This window comes from Sinocyclocheilus anshuiensis, unplaced genomic scaffold (genome assembly GCF_001515605.1).
Source record: "Sinocyclocheilus anshuiensis isolate Anshui unplaced genomic scaffold, SAMN03320099.WGS_v1.1 scaffold1127, whole genome shotgun sequence".
In the NCBI taxonomy this organism is placed as follows: domain Eukaryota; kingdom Metazoa; phylum Chordata; class Actinopteri; order Cypriniformes; family Cyprinidae; genus Sinocyclocheilus; species Sinocyclocheilus anshuiensis.
Window position 1 is genome coordinate 1,051,481 of NW_015546115.1, and position 17,098 is coordinate 1,068,578.

Below are 17,098 nucleotides of genomic sequence, written 5' to 3' on the forward strand. Positions count from 1 at the left end.
AGGAGAGCTGTCAATCAATAAATTGGAAAAAAAAGTAACTTGCGTTACTTATTTGAAAAAGTAACTCCGATATTCCCTTGTAAATTAAAAAGTAATGTGTTACTTTACTAGTTACTTGAAAAAAGTAATCTGATTACGTAACTCGCGTTACTTGTAGTGCGTTACCCCCAACACTGCACATATGTCCAAAGCATCACATCACTATAGGAAAGTCCAAAAAACATAATACTCTGCTGGTACAGTTATAATGTCAGATGGTACTTTGGTATACACCAATGTACTGAAGGTTTACCATAGTATGTGCATGATACTTTAAAGAATACCATGAAATTACTATGATACATGTCAAAAACATTAGTATCAGATAATATTGTTGTACTTTGATATATACCGTGGTTTTGAATGATTGTCATGTTGATATACCTAGTACTCTGAAGAATGCAGCTGAATTACCACGATGATTCACACAAAAAAAAACACATTACTATTTTACCACCATACTACATGTCAGAAAACATGGCATTACCATGGTAAAGTCCTGAAAACATGGTACTGTGGTGGTACTTTAATATATACGGTTGTACTGAATGATTGCCACGCTGATATACAACGATATTAGATAGTAATATCTTGTTTTTCTACATTATTGTAGTAATTTAACAGTATTTAATGTTACCAGATTATAAAACAACATAATATCATAGTACATGTTAAAATTGCCATGTTAAAGTCCAAACAAACATAAAAAAAAAAACATACTTTGGTGGAAAGGTTATGATGGGAGGTGGAATTTTGATATATATTGTGGTAATGAATGATTGCAGCATTGATAGGCCTATACCATGGGCTTAGATATTACTCCAAGGAATACAGTTGAATTACCATGATAATGTAAAAAAAAGAAAAGCCTATGATATAACTGTTACCATATTATAAAATCACTAATACTGTCCTGTTACATGTACCATATCATAACCAAAATGCATGGCATTAGTGTAGTAACTTCAAAAAACATAATCATACCATGAGGTATGTTTTTTATTCTATTAAATGAAATCTCACCTGTAGTGCTGTCATCACTTGTTACTGAAGTGTTAGATCATCTTATTGCACGTAGCTTGAATGTAATTGTTTTATTTCCATGTGATTTTTGTGCAAGTGTTTGCATTTGAAATGTATAGAATTATGTAGAATTATGCTTGTCGGCACCATATGACAGCAGGTTCTGTTGCTTAACTGAATCATGGGTGCCAACAATTTGGTATTATTTGGTAGCAACCAATAGGGCTGGATGATAAAAGAGCCAAATATAGGCCTATATGGTAAAAGTATCTATATACTTATCACATTTATTTTTAATATATAATTTAATATTATAAATAATTTAAGCATGCTTTAATAATTGCACTTTTTACATGCACAAATTTAATATTAAACATCAATATTTCCAATATTGAATTGTGTGTGTGTGTGTGTGTGTGTCTGTGTCTGTGTGTGTGTCAGCAGAAGTCTGTTTATGCACACTCTGTAATTTCACATTTTCTGAAAGGTCAAAAACAGACAGACAGTCACTAAACCAGTTGTGCCAGACATCATAAAAAGATATGAATCACAGGGCATTTTAACTAGATTTGAAAAGTTCTTCTATTAAAGAGATCTTTGTCATTATTAAGTCATCCTCATGATGCTCCAGTCCAAACCCATATGCCTTGCTTTCTTCTGTGAACTACAAAAGGAGATGTTTTAAAGAATGTTCATGCTGCTCTTTTCAGTGCAAAGATACAGTAACCAGGAGCTTTGAATCTTTAAAAAGGATAAAAAAAAATGCAATGTAAAAGTAGTCTAGGCAGCTATATTTTAAGTGTTTCAACAGACAAAATTCAAGTTGTCATTTGCTAAAAATCTTCTCCTCTATCCAAGCTCTTGTATGTTGTTTGTGTTTTGCATATTCAAATCAGCAAATCATTGCACAACAAGCAAAAAACTGACTTGGTAAAAATTAATTTAGTTTTTTTATTCATTTACTTAAAAATGTATTTTTTGTTAAATATCAAACAAGTCGTTAAGACTTATTTATGGTACGTTTTGTCATTTTTGTAGTACAGCTATATGAAAAAATAGCAGCATGAACATTCTTCAAAATATCTTCTTTTCTGTTCCAAAGGAGAAATTAAGTTTTTATTTCTCCATAGGAGAAATAATGTCTTGGAACAACACGAGGGCAAGTAAATGATGACCTTTTTGGGTGAATTATTCCTATAAGTCATTAAGGTCGGACTGTTTTTCTCTTGAAAAGATCTGAATATTGTGATTCAGTCAGTCTGTGTGTGCAGTTTTATTTTTTTTCCTGTGCTGTGAGACTTTGAGGGATTTTTGGTGCTTTTGTGGTTTTGAGTTTTCAGCTTTGATAACAGATCCTCATATCACAGCGCTGTCAAACTGTTTCTCAGTCCTTGAACACAATGCCCTGGATTGTTACTGTAGAGCTGTGTGGAAACGGCAGAGAAAAAAAAGACAGGAAAGCCGTTTTACAGAAAGAAAGAACGAAAATCTCATGTAGGTCAAGGCTAACCAGCTGCTCGAGTGAACTTTACAACCCCAAGGTAGCATTCCCGAGTCCAGCAACTCCCTCGTCACTGTGGAACCATTAATTGTGCTCTGTGTGTGTGTGGTTTGTCGGGATAGAGCACCTAAATGGATGTTAAGGTCCTGCAAATTACAGTACCGTGATCATCTGTATGAGCATGCTTAATGTGATTCCCACATATAGTCTTACTGTGAAAAAAACAAAACAAAATCAAAGAAGTGTATGGTAAAAAAAAATAGGTTGCCATAACTTTGAGGTGAAAAAAATGCAACATTATAAGTTTTACAGATATAACTTAAATTTACATAAAAAATGTAGCCTATATTTCATTAACTGAAATAATGATAATATACCAAAAGACTAAAATCTGTCGCATGTTGAATCAAAGTTCATAACAAGTAGATTTTCCTCAAGCTGAGATAAATACTTCTATATAGAAGGTGCAGAATGTCACTAACACAAAACGCCATCATGGTAACACTCATTAAAAAATGCTGTAAGTATTTATTTAACACAAGATTAAACAAAGCCCCTAATGCACATAGGCCTAACTGATATGAAAAAAGTAGCCAGAAACATTTATTTCAATAAAAAAAACACCAAATGTGTCAAACATGTCAAAATTGTCACACAGGGAATTTTGGGAATGTCAGCTGTACATTAAACAGCAGTGGTGCTGTAAAATGTCTCATTAGTAATTACAGATTTTCAGTGTATTTTCATTAACCAGTTAACTGGTTTTCACTGTAGCATTTCTACAGTCTTTTACTATTAAAATGACACTCATTTTTTTTTTACAGCGTGAGAGTGCTGTCTAGGACAGGACGTTCTGTCTTGACTGTTCTCTGCCAGTTTCACTGGTTTTCATTTTATGTACCATGAGTGCCATGGGTTTCACAGATTTTTATTTTTTTTGTGCTGTATCACTGTTTCTCTTGCTTAATAATTTGGAAAAATCTCTGACATAAAGTATTAAACCTTGGTGTGTAAGTCGTCGTTCAGCATTTGCTGTGTCTCTAACACTGATCTGATCCCAGAGAGCTCTAGAACCCTGTAGCCAGTTCATTAACAGCTTTCTTTCTCCATCTCTGTGTGTGTGTGTGTGTGTGTGTGTGTGTCTCAGTCTCGGATGCAGACAGCTCAGACGGCCTGCAGCTGAAGAAGGAGCATGCCTTAAGAATCTTCACTTACATCAGCACATGGACACAGAGGTCAGCACTCAGTCATTCGCATATTCAATTCATTAACGCTTTTAAACATACAGTTACTCATTCATTCCTTGATTGGTTTGTTTAGATGTTTATTTGTTCATTTCTCAATTGCTCATATGTCCAGTTAATTCACTCATGCATTCCCTCAGAACTCATTCCCTCATTGACTTCTCACTCACTCGGATGTTTATTCCTAACCTATTACTCAAACAATCAGTCATTTGTCATTCATTCACTCACTGCAGTCTGTCGTACATTCATTCATTCACTCATTCAATTGGTTGCAGATTCATTCACTGACACATTCATTGATTCCCTTGTCTACTCACTCACTGTATGTATTTATTAATTTATTCTCATTCGCTCACTGATTTGCTTACTGATTCGCATACTAATTTGTTCACTGATTCACTCATTCATTTATTCTCTATGACTCACTGACTTGCTCATTCATTAATTCTCATTTGCTCTCTGATTCACTCAATGACTTGCTCATTCATACTTGTTTCATTCTGTCACTGATTCACGCCCTCATTTATTCATTGATTCGCACACTCATTTCTCATTCACTCACTGTCTTGCTCATTCATTCATTCTCATTTGCTTACTGATTTGCTTATTCTTTAATTCTCATTCTTTCACTCACTAATTGGCTTATTCATTCATTCTCAGTTGCTCGCTGACTTGCTCACTGACTCACTTACATTCTCATACATTCTCATTCTTTCACTGATTCATTCACTGACTCATTCATTCATTCTTATTCACTTACTGATTCGCTCACTGATTTGCTCACTGACTTGCTAATTCATTCATTCTCTTGTTCAGTCACATGCTCATTCACTCACTGATTCATTCATTCTCATTCGCTCACTGACTCGTTCATTAATGCATTCTCAATCGCTTACTGATTCACTCACTGATTCGCTCATTCATTTATTCTCATTCTCTCACTAATTTGTTCATTTATTTATTCTCATTTGCTCACTGACTTGCTCATTTGTTCATTTCTCTTGTTCACTCGCATACTCATTCATTCATTCATTCGTTCATTCATTCGTTCATCCATTCATTCATTCATTCATTCATTCATTCATTCATTCATATGTTTTCTACTCCATCCTGCATCATATTGTTGTTTTCTTTGTCATCATCGACGTTTTTTCATTAATTAATATGTTTTGTGTTGTTTGGATTGAATTTAAACTCTGTCAAGTGTGTTAAACAGAACTGAGTGTACTACGATCTCCTTGGTAGCTGATATAGCACCGTTAAAGTAGCCAAAATATTTCATAAACAATGTTGTAAATGATGGGCTGACGACCGATTCTTTCCGTGTTCATCTGCAGGCAGTGTCTGTGCTGTTTCAAGGAATACAAACACCTCGAGGTGTTCAGCCAACTGGTTTATGCCCTCATTAACTTGGTCATTGCCCAAGTAACCAACCTTAGGGACGGTCTACACAGTGGCCATGACAACACTAGGACTGAGGGGGTGGAGTCTGAATGGGGCTCCGCCCAGCCACAGCCGTCGCCCAGTGAGGATGAGCCACTGAATGTGGAACGGGACTCAGCTGAAGAAGATGGTGGAGTGGAGGATGGAGATCAGCACAAGAACCAAAATCAGGGGGTCAAACCGGATCCCCAGCCCAAGCTCAGTGAACCCACGGCGGGTGAGAGCGGGAACGACAGCGGCCTGGACCCGTTTGCATCCTGGAGCACAGAAGACCAGGAGAAACTGCTGCTGTGCGCTGCCAAGATCTTTCAGATCCAGTTCCCCCTGTACACGGCCTACAAACACAACACACACGCCACTATAGAGGTAATACTTGCTCATATAGGAAACCGTTTTCAACAGTCTGGATTCCGAGGTTTTTTTGAGGCCTTTAAAGTTCCAATTGTGAATTGGATTTTGAGATGTTGGCGACTTGGCATTGCACTCAAGCTTGCACTCAATTGTGGAGGGTTTAAGCAGATGAAATGATCGGAGAAGTCTCTATACGTCACCAAAATGGATCCTTTTACTCATAGATTCAGTTATAACATCTTGCAAGGTCAAAAAATTTAAAAATAAAACATTCATGGATTAAAGGGGACATGAACTGCCTTTTTATTATTTTGTACTGTTCTCTGAGGTCCCCTTATAATGTTATAAAGATTTTTAAATAAAAGAAACGTAATAATTTAGAAGTAATAAGTGATGTTGTGTTCCGTTTTTGACCCCCCTCATCAGAACGCTCTGTTTGAATAGGCATGGTGGATTGTAGACTTGGAAATAAATGCCCACTGCTATGATTGGCTAATAGTTGTGTATGTTTGACAGTGTACATCGTACACAGATGGACGCTGCTGTGATTTAGGTTAAAAACGCATAAATACTCAGTACATTTCAAACGATCTGTTTAACAGACAAAGCAATAGTGAGCACATAATAAAATAATTTGCGCTCACTTGTGTGTTGCGATATTACAGTCGGATCCAATATAGTCGACACAGCATCGTCTTTTAGTTTCAAAATTTCTGGAAATCCCCTGTCAAATTGTGCTTCGTTTGTAAAGGAATCCTCAGTAAATTGAAGTGAACAAAGGACCGAGTTCTTACTGACGGTCTGGATCTTCATTAAAAAATAAAGTTCATCCACTCTTTCCTAATGTTGGGATGAGAACAGAATGAAGGCAATGCAAAGACTGTGTTTCCACAGCTTGGCACTGCACAGCATCTTGTTGTTTTCAGAGCCGTCTTTATCGTTTGGTTTCTGTGTAGACCTGCTCATTCGCCTCTCTCGTAAACACTACGTATGCAAATTGGTGGGCGGGGCTAAACAGGCAGCGATGTAGAAGCAGGCGTTGATGATCTTCTGCGGAGGCAGTTCCTAGCCACACACAAGCTGTCGTTTTGACAGACTGCCTTCAATATAAGCTGTTTTTAGACTAACAAGAAAGTTTTTAGTTCTAAAACTTAGAGGATGCTTTTTATAGTACAATGACCTCTTATATGTCAAAAGATCAAGGGAATTTTGATTTCTCAGTTCATGACCTCTTTAATAGTTCACAATAAGATCTAGTACATGCATTTACGAAATTTTCATTTAATGCATAACATTTTAAGCCATTATCCCAATTAACCAGCTTCGATATGAATCATATTGATTAATTTGATTCTCTTCAAGGTTGCTTTACCAAAAATGATGACTGAAAAATCCCAAAATTAAAAGATGCTCTGCTTGTGATGCTCCTTCTGTAGATGTTATTGCTTTTCAGTCATGCAGTTGTTCATTTACATGTGCAGTTGTAATCAGGTTATTGTGTAGTCAGAATGACCGATAAAGACTGCTGCTCAAGTATGTACGTGTGCAAGTGTGCGTAATCGAATATTTGATGGATTAAATGCACATCACACATCACTTTTGTCTTTCAGAGCAAGCTCACAACGTCAAGGCCAGTTGTAATAGTTACACATATGTACAAAACGAAGTTGGGCTACAATCATTTTAACATTTTAAAAAGACAAATTACCTAAATCATATTTTTCAAGTGCATGTAAAATCTAATCATTGTTGTCAGTACTGAATACTTGTGCCTGTTCCTAATTTATTTGTAAAACTTTTGCTCTGGAAGTTTTGAAAGCATTTTTACTTTGCCAACCTACCATTTGGGCTCAACATAAGCAATAACATAAGTGTTATGTGTGTATATTACGCTCTTCCAGTTAGTGCTTAATTATTGCTGAATGATTTGGATGAACTGAATAACCTCAACAAATCCTCAAGACAAAAACAAGCTGTTTTCTGTTGAAAAGTTGAGTATGGTTTTATTTGGGTCGCTGTCTTTTTTAAATATCCGTTTGTTGTTTTTGTCTTCAGGATATCTCGGCACAAGAGAGCAATATCCTCGGCTCTTTCTGTGATATGAATGTAAGTCTCTCTCTCTCTCTCTCTCTCTCTCTCTCTCTCTTTCACACACACTCATTATGATGGGCTTGATTACACCGTTTAGAGATAATTCATGACCACAATAGATGCTGAGTGGATGGAGCAGGACTAGATTTAACTGACTCTGAGATCACAGCTAGGTGTGTCCTGTGTGTGAAAGTACAAGATGTTCCCTCCTTGTTTAGATGTCGGCTAGCGTGATTTATCTGCGCCCATGAATCATCACAGGCTTTAGTAATTAAATACAAACTATTCATACTCAAACTCTATATAAGGATGCTTTCCAAAGCTCCTTTGAGGTCATATAAAAAAGACTCACATCTTGGCATTGTTTTTAAGCCTGTAAATAGTCTTGCCTGCAACTATTTTGATTCATCTGTTGATTATTTCTCAGTCTTTGCTTGAATTGTGTGCAAAGTATTCAATAATATTTAATATTTTTCCACACAACATGTACACTTTATTTTAATAAAAATAATAATTAAACTTGACATGCAATAATAATATTTTATAATATTAATGATCATTATTATATTATATTAATGTTGTGATTATTATATTTATTACAACAGTTTATTATATTACTTAAAAGGACATTTGTCTGGTAATTATGACTATATATACATATATTATTATATTATTGTATTAATAATCTTAATGTTATGATTTTAGTACTAGTTAAGATATGGCCTTCATACCCCATGTTTGCTATATATAATGTTTTTTAAAAATACAAAATGTTAGTCTTATAATATAAAATAATCTAATATTATAGTCACATCATATATATAGTGTATTGTTGTGATGATTATATTATTACAGCAATTTAGTATATCACTTAAGTATATTTTTTGATTATTGTATAATTGATTAGTATTTTGAAAGATACTAGATCACATATGGTTTTCATACATCATGTTTACTTTAATGTGACAGTCATATAGTCACATGACAATATCTGTTAGTCATATAATGTAATATTATATACATACAATATAATGTAATATATGTTAAGTCATAAGAACAGCTCGACGACTCGAGGTTTTTGTGCTTTATTCATGAAATACAGGCTGAATGAATTTCTGTGTAAACTATTCATAAAACCATTCAATTCAGTGCATTGATTTGCATAAAAATTGTTTTCTGGAGAAGTCATTGTCAGTCTCACTCGTGATTGGCCAGTCAGTGAGATCTTCTGAAGAATATATTGATTAAACTAATTTGGTCATGTGACCACACAATCATGCTGTTGAGATAAAGAGTGTTTTTTTGGGGGGCATAATTTAGGAAAATGATTTGGGTGTGTTTTAAGAATTATATTGTGTGTGTGTGTCTGTGTGTGTTTCAGGATGTGGAGGTCCCTCTGCACCTGCTGCGATATGTGTGTATGTTCTGCGGGAAGCACGGCCTCTCTCTGATGAAGGACTGCTTTGAGTTCGGCGCTCCTGACACTCTCCCCTTCCCCATCGCACATGCCTTCATCACCATCGTCTCTAACGTGAGTCAAAAAAACCTAGTCAAATTAACCAGAGTCTGACTTGTTAGACCCGTAACCAATCAGAGGTTATTCTTCTGTTTGTACAGATCAGAATATGGTTGCACATTCCCGCTGTGATGCAGCACATCATCCCTTTTCGCACATACGTTATCAGGTAAGAACACCTTTCTGAACTGGACCTAAACCTTAATTGCCAAGTGGAATATCTAAATTAATATCAGAATATCAGGAATATGTGTTTCATCTAATCGATCCTTACTGATTGACTGAGAGATACTCTTAGAGCGCTGCCGCCAAGAATCTGCTCTCTGCTGAGTTGCTAGGAAGAGCATCCCTCACCATAGCAACAGTCACCACGGCTCTCCTCACATGACCTTGGGGGGAGCCAGACGGCTGGCAGGGGAGCTGAGAGAGTGCTGGTCATGTGACTCGAGCCAGACAGGATTAGAGCAGCACACAGAGACTCACAGAGAGAGAGTGTATTAGTGTATTCACACGGAAACCTCCAGTTTTTCTGAGATTTCTGTATCATGTTATGTATTATTAAATTGTAAATATTCATCCATCTTGAAAAGTAGTCAAAACCACCATTATATTATTACATTTTAATTAGTGCTGTCAAACGATTAATCGCGATTAATTGCATCCAAAATAAAAGTTTTTGTTTACATAATATATATGTGTGTGTACTGTGTATATTTATTATGTATATATAAATACAAACACATACATGTATATATTTAAGAAAAATGTTGTTTATATATTAAATATATTTATCTGTAAAATAAATAATATTAATCTAAATATATACATGTAAATATTTTAAAAATATATACTGCATGTATGTGTATTTATATATACATAATAAATATACACAGTACACACACATATATATTATGTAAACAAAAACTTTTATTTTGGATGTGATTAATCATGATTAATCGCTTGACAGCACTACGTTTTATACAAATCTACTGGATTGAGTTTGTAGTGTCACTTCAAAAAGACTGGACAGATATATTATTTATGTTATGTTATGTTTGCACATTTAGATACAATTTATCATGTATGATACATATATAATTTTTTTTAATTAAATATTATGGGGTTTTTTTCCTTTGCAAAAGGAAACTTTGAAATAAAAGAAATAATAGTGAAAAAACTGGAAATCAAACTGCTATTATGTAACAAATTACATTATATTGCTATATATTTTTTGAAAAAAATAGTTCTGTAAATGTAATTGTCAAGCCACTGAAATGCTCTGTCATTCAGACTGTTTTGCTGGATTTTGTTTAAGGTTTTGTTTGTAATTCTTTATAAATACAAAGGGATTTTTGATACATATCCTGAAAAGAATGCTTCAGGTTTAATACAAGTTAAGCGTGCTACTGATTAGAAAATACTTTTAACTAGTCCCTCAGTTTGAAAAAACAAATCTAAATTGCAGTTACAGCAATGCTTTTGAGTTGTCAGCCTGTCATTTTGAAGTGGGTCATTCTAGGTGGATGACCCTTTGTGATCAGTTGTTTTTATGCACCTGACTCATGCAGTCACACCTAACATATGAATCTCTGTCTATAGGTATCTGTGTAATTTGTCGGATCAGGAGCTGCGTCAGAGCGCGGCGCGTAACATGGCCGATCTGATGTGGAGCACGGTGAAGGAGCCGCTGGACAGCGCGCTGTGTTTTGACAGAGAGAGTTTGGATCTGGCCTTCAAATACTTCATGAGTCCAACGCTCACCATGAGACTGGCCGGCCTGAGTCAGATCACGGTACGAGACACAAAAACACAAGAACTCTTCTTCCATTGTCTCCAGCCGGTGTTGAATGATCTGTGCTTGTGTTCCTGTAGAATCAGCTGCACACCTTCAATGACGTCTGTAATAACGAGTCCCTGGTGTCTGACACTGAGACGTGAGTGTTACGAGTCCACTGGTTTCAGTAGTTCAGTCAATCTTGATGTGTATTGACATCTTTCTTTCCTCTTTCAGGTCGATAGCAAAGGAACTCGCTGATTGGCTCATCAACAACAATGTTGTAGAGCACATATTTGGACCAAATTTGCACATTGAGGTGAGTCCAGTAGACTTTCATAGTTTCTTTGGACGCTGACTAAAGGTTTATTATTTCTGATTGTGCTCGTCTTGTTTCTGCTGTAGATCATTAAACAGTGCCAAGTGATCCTGAACTTCCTGGCAGCCGAGGGCAGGCTGAGCACTCAACATGTGGACTGTATATGGGCCGCCGCTCAGGTGCGCACACACACACAAAAACTAATTTCACATGAATTTCACATTTTTTGCATAGCATAAATTTGTAAAAATGTGCAGTAAACTATCAGAGCACACTGTAAGTAACACTTGATCCCACAATGCTGTGGGATATTTGTGGTTTTATTTAACAGTAACAACACTTACATTCTGTGCAACAAGAAACATTTTGAAATATTCAATTATCCTATCAGAAATAAAAATATTTAATTTGCATTTTTAATCCAATTTTGTGAGCAAATAAAGTGTTTTGGAAGTCTATTATTATTATTATTATTATTATTACATTTATTTTCAATATATATCACACTTTTAATGTGATGAATGCAACAGAAGTATAAACTATTTTATTATAATGGACATTATATATATATAAAAAGTTATAAAATTAAAAAAATACTTAAATTACTGAATTTAAAACTGAAAGCTAAATAGAAATGTTAAAAACACAACTAATTAAAATGACAAGAGCACATAATAAAATTACTAAAACATAAACTAAAATTGTCATGCAAACCACAAATATAGAAATAAAATCTCATTCAAAATAGTAATATAAATAATACTAAAACAACACTGCAAGCTATTTTTTCTTTCCAATTTCCAGTAGAGCCATTACTATATCAATATTTTATCTATTATGTTTGTCCTCACAAGTCAGTTGTAGAGATTTTATTACATTTTAAAGTAGATTTTCTGATATTCAGCCCTTTTGATCATAGTGGGGAAACAAGAGCACAGACACTCTTTCTCTGTTCGGCCTTTGATTCTCATTTATTTCCTCATACAGTAGTGCTGAAATGGCCTCTCTGTCTCTGTTTTTAGCTGAAACACTGCAGTCGCTACATCCATGACCTGTTCCCCTCGCTCATAAAGAACCTGGACCCTGTTCCTCTGCGGCACGTGCTCAGTCTGGTGTCAGGGTTACACCCCAGCGCACACACTGAACAGGTACCACACGCTCTCACACTGTATCTGCACATCTTAGAATTACACACAGTCACTTTAGTCATATAGATGACTGCTCTCACTAACATACTTTGAAATAGACTAAAATAGCTGTATTTTTACCTGGCTATCCAGTATGTGTTTGTTGAGGTGTTTCTCTGCTCGTGTAGACGCTGTATTTGGCGTCCATGCTGATCAAGGCCTCGTGGAATAACGCTCTGGCAGCCAAAACTCAGCTGTCCAAACAGAGCTCCTTCGCCTCCCTGCTTAACACCAACATTCCCATGGGCAACAAGAAAGGTGTGTTGTGTTTGTCATCTGCTTTTATGATGTGCATGCCAAAGAATTGGTTTTTGTGTATTCTGAGTTTTTAAAATTATTCTTTTAAATTTAGATCAGAGTCCAGGAATTGTATTTTGTTTGTTTGTTTATTTATTTATTTAGCCCCTGTGGTTCAGATATGTATCTGAGTATACATAATTTTAGTTTTTGGTGTGCAGTGTGCCGACATATGACTCCATTGCGTTCTGGCCGTCCCGAGTTCATATCTATCTATCTATCTATCTATCTATCTATCTATCTGTCTATCTATCTATCCACAGTAGCTCAGATAATCATGTCAGTGTAAAGCTTCTGTTAAAATGTTTTATTTATTTATTTTTCACAATCGGCTCAGATTATCATCTATAAAGAGTTTCTATTATAATTGTATGTATTTTTTTACTCATTTATTTAGCTAAAATGAGTAACTATGGTTCAGCTCCCAGGATCTTAGTGTAGCCAGTTTTTTGTTAAAATGGTATTTTAATTTTCCCCCAGGTTCTCCTGCAGGAAGCCCGGAGAGCAGTGACAACAGCGACACGTATCACAGTGGAGGAAGTGACATGGAGATGGACGAGCCAATCATGAGCAGTGGAAAACGAGGGCAGCAGAGGCTGTCGGACACGGAGGTAACGCATTTTCCAAAATATGATTTGAAAACAGATGTCACTCAGCTTCATTTGAGTGGTTTTTGCCGTTCTGCAGGAGTCTCTGCAGGGCAGTTCAGACGAGACGGCCAACAGCGGCGAGGAGGGCAGCAGCAGCGGCCGCAGCGAGGCGTCCAGCAACGAGGCTGGATCCAGCCGAGCCAGCCAATCAGCAGGCAGCCCGGGCAGCGAGCTGCACTCCGACGACATGGCTGACAGCGAGGCCCTGAAGGAAGAGGAAGAGGAGGAGGAAGAAGAAGAGGATGACGACGAGGATGATGAAGACGACGATGAGGATGATGAAGATGACAGGCCAGCTGTCGCCTCCGAGGGCAGCCCTCAGAAAGAAACCCGAGACTCCAGAGAGCCGTCTACATCAGAGCTGCGCAAACGCAAAGCCGGCGAAGCGCTCGGAGAGGTCCAGGGTCCTCCGGAGCGACCCGGCATTCCCGGCTCCATCGCCTCCACTCCCGGACTTTCCAAAACCAAATCCATTCCCTTCACCCCCGAGGCAGCCGCTGCCATGGTAGCCTCGTCTTCCCTTAGGATCCTTGAGCCTTGTTCTTCTTCATCCATGTGCCTGGAGGAAACGTCGGGAGAGCAGGCTGATCCCTCCTCACATTCCCAATCCCAGAACCCCCAGCAACCTCAGCAGGGCGGCACAGAGATGGGCTCCTCACACGGAACGTCTGTTTCCCAGGAGCCACCCTGCATGCCTCGACCGGCAGACTTCCTGACGGAGGCCATGGGCAACGAGCTCTTCAACTGCAGGCGTTTCATCAGCCCTCAGCATCACCATCATCATCACCACCATCATCATCATCATCACCACCACCATGATGGGTTAGGTTACCTCTTAAATGTGATTTTTACGTTACCTCTGTTCCAAAACCTAGTGATCTCCCTAGCTATCTACATAGGCAGCATCCTAACTCTGATGGAACCTTTTTGGGAATTGCCTTCTCCAAGAAGGTGTCTTAAAAGGTTGCTTTGATGCCTTAAAGTGTTGTCTAGGTAGACGGCTCACTTGGTTTTTATGCCATTGTGTCTTCTGGTAACCTACTCTCAACACAAACTCTCACTCTCCACAGTCACATGGTAGAGGACATGCTGAGCGCCGATGACGTGAGCTGCAGCAGTTCCCAAGTCAGCGCCAAATCTGAGAAGAACATGGCAGATTTTGACGGAGAGGAGTCTGGCTGCGAGGAGGAGCTGGTCCAGATCAACTCGCATGCTGAGCTCAGCTCGCACCTGCAGCAGCACCTGCCCAACCTGGCCTCCATATACCACGAACATCTGGTGCAAGGTACGTACACATCATCTAAGACTGCCGCCACAGTGCTAGGATGTTCCAGGTGGTTTCTAGGGCATTGCTAGGTTTTAAGTTTTTTTTCTAAGGGGTTGTTAGTGTTGCTCTATGGCAGTTAGCGTGTTCTGGGTGGTTTCTAGGGTGTTGCTAGGTTTTTAAGGTGTTTATATGATTACTAGAGTGTTGTTCTGTGGTAATTTTGGCGTTCTGTGGTAATTTTGGCATTCTGTGTGTTTGTCAGGGTGTCGCTCTGTGGCAGTTAGCTTGTTCTAGGGTGTTGCTAGGTTTTTCAGTTGTTTCTAAGTGGTTGCTAGAGCATTGCCCTGTGATAATTCAAGTGTTCTGTGTGGTTTCTAGGGTGTTGCTAGGTTTTTAAGGTGTTCTAAGTAATTGCTAGAGTGTTGTTCTATTGTAATTTGGGTGTTCTGTGTGGTTTCCAGGGTGTTGCTAGGTGTTTAAGTTGTTTTAAGTGGTTGCTAGTAGGGATGCTCATTTCGGTTCATTTTCCTGACCGACAACCACTGCTCGTTATCTGAACATTAAGCGTTAACTGATACAATTAGAATTATAAATTAGTATTAGCCTAAATAAAAATAGAATGGACAAGCATCAGTGATGATACATTAAAAATACAAACATTTAATTTTAACGTGCAAACAAAGCAACAGCAAAACCTGGATTCACACACCCTCAAATTATTACGCAGCAGCGCTTCTGAGAACAGAGAAAAACAGAATAAAATAATATAAATAAAAAAAGAATAAAATAAATAGGCCTAGGCCTACACTAAATAGCCTATATATCAAATAAATAATTAACAAATTAAGATGACAAAACTCAAACACACACTGAATCCTTCTATGCGCTTTGAAGAACGGCATAGTCATTTTCCCGTCAGACATAAAAATATATAGCAGGCCTACCTCAGTGTATGTGTCTATTTTATTACATTTTTTTAAAGGGGTCATATGATGCGATTTCAATTTTTCCTTTCTCTTTGGAGTGTTACAAGCTCTTGGTGCATAAAGAAGATCTGTAAAGTTGCAAAGACTAAAGTCTCAAATCCAAAAAAATAATGTTATTTTTAGCAACATCATATGACCCCTTTAAGTAACATGTCGACATGCTGTACGGATATACTGGAGTGCTGCCTGCTAATTGTTAGACCCGCAGCAAAAACACCATCACAAAAATCCCATCAATTTGCAGTTCGGGACTTTTCATCTACTGGCCATATGTTTCTATTCACAGCGTGTTTGCAGCAGCGTTGAGCAATATAGCCAATCACAGACGTATCTGTTGATTTCATGAACGCAATCCACTCACCCCACCCAAAATGCCGGTGTTCTGCTAAGTTCTGCACAATCGCGAATTCTCTCATTAAAACAAAGAAAGTGTAGACGTGATGTAAATAAGAGATTAATTGTGCAGTGTAAAGCTTCTTTAATTATTTTTAATTAACTTTCTGAGATCGTGATGATAGCCTACATCAGGTAACTAACTAAGTGAAGGGGAAGCAGGTGCTTGCTCAGCGAAATATGCACGCGGCACGTGTCGACACGTGCCCTCGAGTAAACAGATACTGTATGTATAGCATTATTTTTTCTTTTTCCATGCAGCAAACTTAAAAATATTTGTGAAAAAAAAAACATGGCAAAAAAACTTTTAAACCGTTTAACTGATAGTATAAATCGGGTAAAATTCTTACTTTCAGTTAATGGTTAATGGTTAAAGGCACAATATGTAATTTACGCCACTAGAGGGCGCGTATTCAAAATAAACAAATGATTACACAGAGTGTGGAATCATGGGAGTTGTCGTCTTCATCCCCACAGCCGATGCAATCCGACGGGACTCGGGCAGAAATCATGTTCATGGATGAGCTAATGATTTATTAAGGTAGTAGAATGAAGCAGGGCGAGGCTGAAAGCCGTCGAAGCGAAACGAGGCCGCTGAACGAGCGTGACACACGGCTCGAAAGCAGCGGAGCTTTTATTATGCCACAGTCGACCGCTTCCGCTCCTTCCGGTCGTGCGTAGCAGCGCTGTTTTATCATACTAGATACATTTGAAAGTTCTGTTATAATGCTACTCTGTGCGGTCGTCACCGGTCTATTAAAACGCACAACATATTAAAGCGGAAATCGAGGGGTTATGACGTCATTGGCAAGCGACACAATGACACTATGGACACGCTCCGTGTCACTAGTTAAAATTGCTTATTTCTCTGGATTTAAACATTCTTCGAAACATTTGGGATAATGTAAGTACACAAGTCAGCAATATATATAACGCTGTTCTAGTGGTTTTTGGATATTTTAATAAAAAAATCTTACATATTGTGCCTTTAAACGGTCAATATGAGCATCCCTA

General features: G+C 37.6%; 1 protein-coding gene across 1 annotated transcript in view; it reads left to right on the forward strand.

The window, feature by feature from the left end:
- The window catches only part of LOC107700805 (ubiquitin carboxyl-terminal hydrolase 34-like), a 57,247-nt gene that overhangs the window by 4,171 nt on the left and 35,978 nt on the right, over positions 1-17,098 (forward strand). The window contains exons 2-15 of the mRNA XM_016502620.1: positions 3,711-3,798; positions 5,148-5,619; positions 7,660-7,710; positions 9,077-9,226; positions 9,313-9,380; positions 10,811-11,003; positions 11,084-11,145; positions 11,223-11,304; positions 11,391-11,483; positions 12,327-12,452; positions 12,620-12,749; positions 13,269-13,399; positions 13,476-14,260; positions 14,509-14,723. Coding sequence (XP_016358106.1) covers positions 3,711-3,798; positions 5,148-5,619; positions 7,660-7,710; positions 9,077-9,226; positions 9,313-9,380; positions 10,811-11,003; positions 11,084-11,145; positions 11,223-11,304; positions 11,391-11,483; positions 12,327-12,452; positions 12,620-12,749; positions 13,269-13,399; positions 13,476-14,260; positions 14,509-14,723 — 2,646 coding nt within the window. The remainder of the gene's footprint in view (positions 1-3,710; positions 3,799-5,147; positions 5,620-7,659; positions 7,711-9,076; positions 9,227-9,312; positions 9,381-10,810; positions 11,004-11,083; positions 11,146-11,222; positions 11,305-11,390; positions 11,484-12,326; positions 12,453-12,619; positions 12,750-13,268; positions 13,400-13,475; positions 14,261-14,508; positions 14,724-17,098) is intronic.